Raw genomic sequence first — 6,971 nt, forward strand, 5'->3', positions numbered from 1 at the left:
CATGAGTTGATTATATAAGGATAAACAGCAATACACAACCATATCTATATAAATATATATATGTGTGTGTACATATATATATCCAGGTATATGTGCAATCAGATATTTATTTAGCATATAAAATATGCAAAGCAATCTACCAGGATTTGTGGAACATAAAAAGACAACAGAGACAGAAGAAATACATTTTAAAGAAACTAAATTACAAACCTATCTAATAATTCCTAGTTATCCTTTAAAATCCAAATTCTCTGTGAATCTTGCCTTGCCTTGTTCAAAAGAACTGGACACTTCTACCTCTCTGTGTTCCCACAGAACTTTGTACTTGTCATACACACACACACACACAAAGAGAGAGAGAACCTACAGGATCTGTCCTAATGTTTGGTAGCTATTTGTTTATATATGCCTTCCTATCAGACTAGGAACACCTTAAGAAAAAGGGGCAGACACCAGGTTCGGAAGGAGACCTTTGTCAATGGACTAAGCAGTTTGTATTATATGTACATATATTATACATATATGTGATATGGATAATATATAGTCCATATCCTCGAGTTACTCTCAAATGACTTATCAAAAACTCGTGTGTATTCATGTGCTTAAAGAGAGGGAAGATGCAAATATTACAAAACGTTAATAACTAATGAACAGAGATAGAGCAGATGCAAATATATTCATTTTACTATTCCTGTAAGTTTTCTGTAAATTTAAATGTTTTGATCATAAAAATATAAATGTAAACATTTTGTCCCATTTTATTTTTTATAGCTATTACAGGGCCTAGAATGTGACAATTATATGTTCTGTCAAATGAAAAACAAAGCGTGCTGAATGGCGCAGAACATAAGTGATCCGGAAGTCCCAAGAAAGCAGTTTCTGAGCGGTCTATGAGGACAAGAGCCACAGGAAAAGTGGGATGGGGTGCTCCTGGGAGCTGCTCATCAAAGAATCTGGAGGTGGAAGTGTCCATGGCTTCCACGAGGAAGACAGAATCTGAAGTCATAAGACCCAGGTTGTATTCATGGAACCACCCAATTCCAGCTTCATCTCCCTGCTTCGATCTCTCCAATTGGAAATTGGGGAAAATTATAGCTAATTAACAGGGTGTTGTGAGAGTCAAATACTACTAATTATGGGCAGTATGTAGTACAATGAAAAGTATTTATGCAAACACCTTAATTTTTATTAGAGGAGTAATAAAGACAGCAACCTGGCTGGAGCGGGGGTATATGCAGGGTTCCGGCATGACAATATTGAAAATGCAGGACCAGACCCTAAAGAGCCTTGCCTATCCATCTAAACGTTTAGATTTTACTTGTTGGGAAAATGAGAGCCACAGAAAGATTGTTGAGATTAGAAATGATATAATTTAAGTGTGGTTTTCACAACAATATTAAGTGATCAGGGTTTAGACTAAGGTTGAGGCAGAAGGGAATAGAAAGGAGCGGAAGGATTCATGAAAAATGACAAGAATTAACAGACTCTGGTCTGCTTGTATGAAAAAACACAAAAGGGACAAGTCAAAAATCACCCTAAAGGCAGCATTTTTCAAACACTGTTTTATAGAATGGTAGTTTAGGAAAATTCTGAAAAGGCTGTAAAATTCACCCCCATCTTAGATTCAAAATGCACATTAGTAAATTAAAGACTCTGAGAAATTGTGGAGTAAAGAAACCTGTTGTTTAACATAGCCCCAATATTTTGATTTCTCTTCAAATCGTATAAATCTTTCACCTTTTAACATAGCCCCAAACTTAACTGACCTAGTGTTCTATGGAACACAGTATGGGCAACGCTGTAAGTAATGCTGCCCATGTGGCCAGGAAGCTGAGCACACCAATGAGAGAAAAAGGGATCCTTGATGAGTTACTCTTTGGTAGTCTGTTTTGTTTGCTGTTAGTAGGGAAGGTGGGGTTTAGACATACTCAGTCTGAGAGGCCAGAGTGTGCAGGTACAACTGATCAGAAGACAAATGAAAACAGGGTTCGACATTGAAATGAGGTCAGAGTTAAAGATGAAGCTTTGGAAGTCATTCTCAACAAGGTAATAATTAAACTCATGACAAAAGATGAGAGACTACACAAGGAGAATAAAACCAGGAGACAGCCAAAGAGCAATCTGTATTTGTGTGTGTATTTACTTTTATGGGTGTGAGACAAAACTTATGTGACTAAGAGACAAAGGAGTTTGTAAAAACATATGTGTGCATAATTCTATTCTCAATCTACGACAGTCACCTGAACCCTTGTACCCTTTTCATCTACAATTCTCTTTAGTTCTGACATTATCCCTGAGTGAAACCCAGATGAGAGTCAGAAGGAAGGCTAGAAATGATTCAGAATGGTTTAGGAAAATCCACAGTAATAGGGATATCTGTTTTAACAGTAGGTGGGAATTTAATCTGTGGAGTCACTGGATTTAATTCATGCTCATTTATTGTCCATAAATCAGTAGTTATTATCCCTGGCTGCACTTTAGAGTAACCTAGGTAGTTTATTAGAAATACTGATGCCTTTGGGGGTCCACTTTAAGACTTTTATGTAACTTGTTTTAGGGTGGGGTTCAGTAAAGGTGTTTCTTTAAAAGCTTCCCAAGTGATTCCACTGTACAGCCAGAGGTTAGAAGTACTCGTAGATTAGAGGCAAACATGGCTCACTGCCTGCTTTTATAAATAAAGCCTATTGGAACATAACCATGCTCACTCATTTACGTATTATCTCTGGCAGCTTTCGTGCAGCAATGTTGGGCAGAGACCATATGTGACACACAATGCTGAAAACATTTACTATCTGGCCCTTGACAGAGATGGTTTTCTGATACCCAGTCTGAATTAACAGAGTCAGGTTCGAGAAAAAGATTAATGAGGCCTAATAACACAATCTGTTTTAATTAATAATGAAAGTGTATAGAGATTTTAGAATTCCCAAATGAATGTTTCTTTTCTGAAGATGTTTTCTATTGCCATAATGTTGAGACATTCCAGAGTTAATATTGAGCAGGTTTTAAAAATATTTTTGGATTATGTGAAAATTTATTTAATGGAACATTAAAATTTTAGAATGAATAATTCAACGTTTCCCTAACTTTTTTCTCCTTACTCTGTTAAATTCTTTCTACCTAGGGTACATAAGGGAAAATGTCAATCAACTTTGCAGAATGATTGGTCACCAGGAGACATCAGATGTCTTGAAAAAATAATTTGGTCAAATTGTACTGAGTATGGAATTTTGGGTTATTATTCCACAGGTATTAATTTCTGGCAGAACGAACAAAATAATAAGAACAAAATAGCAAAATATTAGAGTAGGATGTAGGATTTGGGGGGAGGAATAGTATTACAAGTGAATTTTTTTAACACTCTAAATGTTCCAAAATCATACAATGGTTATGTATTATTTCTACAAGTCATAAGACTATTGATCTGCTGCTCTTCCTGTGCTAGAGTAAAAACTTCATTTTTTCTGGTGGACCTAAGCACCTCTGAATAATGGGTGAAGGAATAATAAATGCCTGCTGTTGCAGAGAACGCAGTGCAACTTCCCTATTACCAAGGACTGCAACCTGCAACACGTTGCTACCCTTAAAAACAACCAAATCTCAGCATTCTGACTTACACATGAAGACTGGAGGTCTTACTGCCTGAGTCTGAGGGAAAGCAGTTGAGAAAACAGCTAGTGTAGAGAGAATCTTATTCACAGTGGAAAAGAATTAACATATACCTTACAAGTGACAGCAGAATATGTTGACATGAGTCTCATGTAGCCCAGAATATCATTTTCTATATCATTCAAAAGCATCCTGTGTTTAAACAGTTCTATAAAGGATACTTCTTTAGTAAGGGGAATGGCTTCAAAAGTTGGCTTAAAGTCATCTGCTGACTTTGACATAATTTTGCCCCCCCCTCCCCCGCACCAGGGCGGGGAAGGAAAGAATGGGACTTTAGAACAGTGGCCAGAGGTATAAAAATTGACAAATTAATAGTTTTTACTTGTGGGTAGTTGACAAATTTGTGTCAGTTACCTCATACAAATACTACCTATCATTTTCAAAAACATAAAATGGTGGACACCTGCCTCCATTTTTGTTAACGAGAATATGGCGGAGACTGCAAAATACATTTACTTAAAAAGAGGGCTAAACAGTTTAGCAAAGAAATCAGGATAGGATTTTCTAATGTAACAGAACAGAGTGTAGGCTGTTGCTGTGAATCAGCAAGTTTCAAGTTTCCACTGCAAAAAAAAAAAATTGAGTAAAATACAGGAAAGATTTTGGGAATGTAATTATCAGGAAGGTGAAAAAAGGGGGAAAACGGCAAACAAAATACAGTTGTCTTAAGTCCTATGGATTAGGCTACACGTTTTCCTCAATTTCCCCTGCCCCCTTTCTTCGTATTTTTTTATTTTTGAGTACCTGCTCCAGTTCATAGGCCTTTGCCTTATCCTCATCCCGGTCTGCATTCTTCCGATAGGCCAGGCCCAAACCCCAGACGGCCAGGATGCTGTACACATTATCCCGGACCCAGGCATCTCTCTGATCATAGCTGGCTGGAAGCAAGCCAGTCACTGGATTCTGCAAGACCAAGAAAAAGAGGACAGGCAGGTAACCACGGGGTGTTTCTTCCACTTCCCTGCTCTTGGGTATTACAACTGCCTCTTCTAAGCAAGTTGGAACAAACGGTATCTTGAAAGAGGGGAGAGAGCTGGTTGAAGTTTTACAGGTCTGAAATGTAGGCACTGTTGAAAGGCAGCGGTTTAACTTCCCAGTTACAATGAGCTACCAGCGAAATACCAGCGGTAAAGCAGTAGAAAAAATATAAACAAGGGAACGTACTCGGGACCTCAGAGCTTCACAAGTTCAGCGTTAATACGGGTAGACGTTCCCGTGCGTTTTTTCTTTGGTAGGAGGGGAAGGAGATGACGGCCAAAGCCGCGGCGAATTGTCAATAAACAAGCTTCACCACGTCTTTTCAAGTGTGCCCCCCGAAAGCCAGTCGGGCTCGCGGGGAAGGGCTCGTGGCTAAGGCTGTGAGTCTAGTTCGCTTCCCGGCCGAGCCCGGCTTTTCTTTAGGGCGCTTTACGCCTCCTCCCCCGGGTGGGGGCTGGGAGAACTCGCGGGACACACACACACACTCCCCCCGGGGGCTCCGTCCAGGCTAGCACACTGAACATCCTCGGTAAGTCTAGGCGACACTTCACGTACCTGATGGCACAGAATGGTCTGATGCACCAGCCTGGCGTAGCCGTCCAGCCGGACGCCCGAGTTACTCCGGCTCCTCATGGCGCGAAGTTGGCAAGCCCTTCAGAGAAGCGGGGCGCCGCCCGGCCCTCGGCTGCCCCACGAAGCGGGCTGGCCGCGACTGCGCTCTCGCGGCGCGGAGGCCGAGCGCCGGCGCCGGCACAGCCGAGCCGTCCCGCCGCGCAGGCCCGGGGCCTGTAGTCGTGGCCGCGGCGGCCTCTGGGCCCCACCGCGCGCCCGGCGCCGCCCCCGCCCACCGTCACGCCCGCCCGGCGTCCGCGGCTGGCTCCCGCGGCGTCGGCTCCGCTCCGGGAGGGCGCCGCGGCCCACAGCCTCCCCGCGGCCCTATCAGCGGCCGCCGCGCCGCCCCCGCCCTGCGGGAGCCGCGAGCCGCGAGCGGGCGGGGCGGCCGCCGCCGGTCCCGGGCGGCTGCGCGCTGCGCCCCGGGGGCGCTGCCCGTCCGCGGCCGTGGCTGCGCCGCCCAAGGCGACGCGCCTGCAGCGCTTCCTGCGCCCGGCACCTCGGGGCGGGCGTTCCGCCCCCCGCACACGCTTGCCGGGCACACGGGGCGCCGAAGACGCGCTTTCTGTGCGTGGCGCCTCCCGCACCCGCTTTAGGGGCCCGTGGCGACTTCAAAGCTCGAAGGAGACGCGCAAGGTCGCGCTCCTGGCCTGCGGAGTTGGACTTTGCGGCTCTTTGCTGTGTTTTGTACTTCTGAGTGGAAGCTCGGAGTAAACTCCTCAAACCGGCCCAAAGCCAACACGAAAGCACCCCTAGGGTACTTCAGTGCCTCACGGACTGGCGGATCGCCGAGCTCGGGAACGCGGAGACCTGGGCGGGGGCGCCGGTGCCTCGGGGCCGCCTTGGCGGGCGGGGAGCTCAAGGAGGTTGTGTAACTGCTTGGGTGACCCCCTCTGCGCACGTGGGTCACAATGGTCACAACGCTTGCGTCACAAAGACCCACTCGCAAATGCGGTTATAAACAGAGGCTAGACAAGAATTCTGCAGGTGACGCCGATCCCTGGCTGCACGCCAATCGCCCCATACCCCGCAGTCCGTCCTGGCCTCACTATTTTCTCCTCCTCCGATGTCTGCCCCGCCCCCAACCCCCCTCTCCACCCCCACAGCCCATCTTCCCCCCATCCCCCACCTCTCCACCCCTCCCCCCAGCCTTGATCTCTGCTCATCCAAACCCTACGGGTTTTTCAAGGCTCATTGAAAAACCAACTCCTCTCAGGATCTGGCTTTAAGGGAATTAGACCTCTTGACCTTCCAAGTCCCAACTCGGAGCATCTCATTCTAACCCTCCCTTGCCACCTCACTCACGCCACAGCGATTTTGCATTTTCATTTGTCTTCTTATTTCTCTAAATTGAGCTCTCCTTCTAACGTTACTCCCCTAAAACCCCTACTCTTACCTTCTTTCAAATTACCATAAAGGCAACCACCTTGGACGTGACTAGCAATATTTGGTCACCCTGCTGATGAAGAAGGACCGAACGCTAAGCGATACGCTTCCAATTCTGAAGGAAATAATTTCCCTTCCACTCACTAGCTACGCAAATGCTGTGACTGCGAAATAACAACGCACTTCAAGGCCCACGTGCTCAGAGGGAGAAAAGCTCTTTCCAGGTAAAGCTACTTCACTTTGGAGGAAAGAACTCTCTGCCAACCCTGCTCTGCCCTGAACTCCTTGCCTGCCGTCTCCTTCTCACCCTGTACCCTCCTGAAAAG

The 6,971-nt window shown here is 45.6% G+C and overlaps 1 protein-coding gene across 4 annotated transcripts in view; it reads right to left on the reverse strand.

Annotated features, from left to right (window-relative positions):
- Window positions 1–5,472, reverse strand: part of PHKA1 (phosphorylase kinase regulatory subunit alpha 1) — a 68,843-nt gene extending 63,371 nt beyond the window's left edge. For 3 of the 4 annotated variants that reach the window (XM_036227245.1, XM_036227244.1, XM_036227242.1), the window contains exons 1-2: window positions 5,203–5,472; window positions 4,414–4,572 (exon numbers count right to left, since the gene is read on the reverse strand). In XM_036227245.1, coding sequence (XP_036083138.1) covers window positions 4,414–4,572; window positions 5,203–5,280 — 237 coding nt within the window. In that variant the 5' untranslated portion in view covers window positions 5,281–5,472. The remainder of the gene's footprint in view (window positions 1–4,413; window positions 4,573–5,202) is intronic. The other variant, XM_036227243.1, reaches the window with a different exon arrangement.
- Between the last annotated feature and the right edge of the window lie 1,499 nt (window positions 5,473–6,971).

Source organism: Rousettus aegyptiacus, unplaced genomic scaffold (assembly GCF_014176215.1).
Source record: "Rousettus aegyptiacus isolate mRouAeg1 unplaced genomic scaffold, mRouAeg1.p scaffold_m13_p_9, whole genome shotgun sequence".
Lineage (NCBI taxonomy): Eukaryota > Metazoa > Chordata > Mammalia > Chiroptera > Pteropodidae > Rousettus > Rousettus aegyptiacus.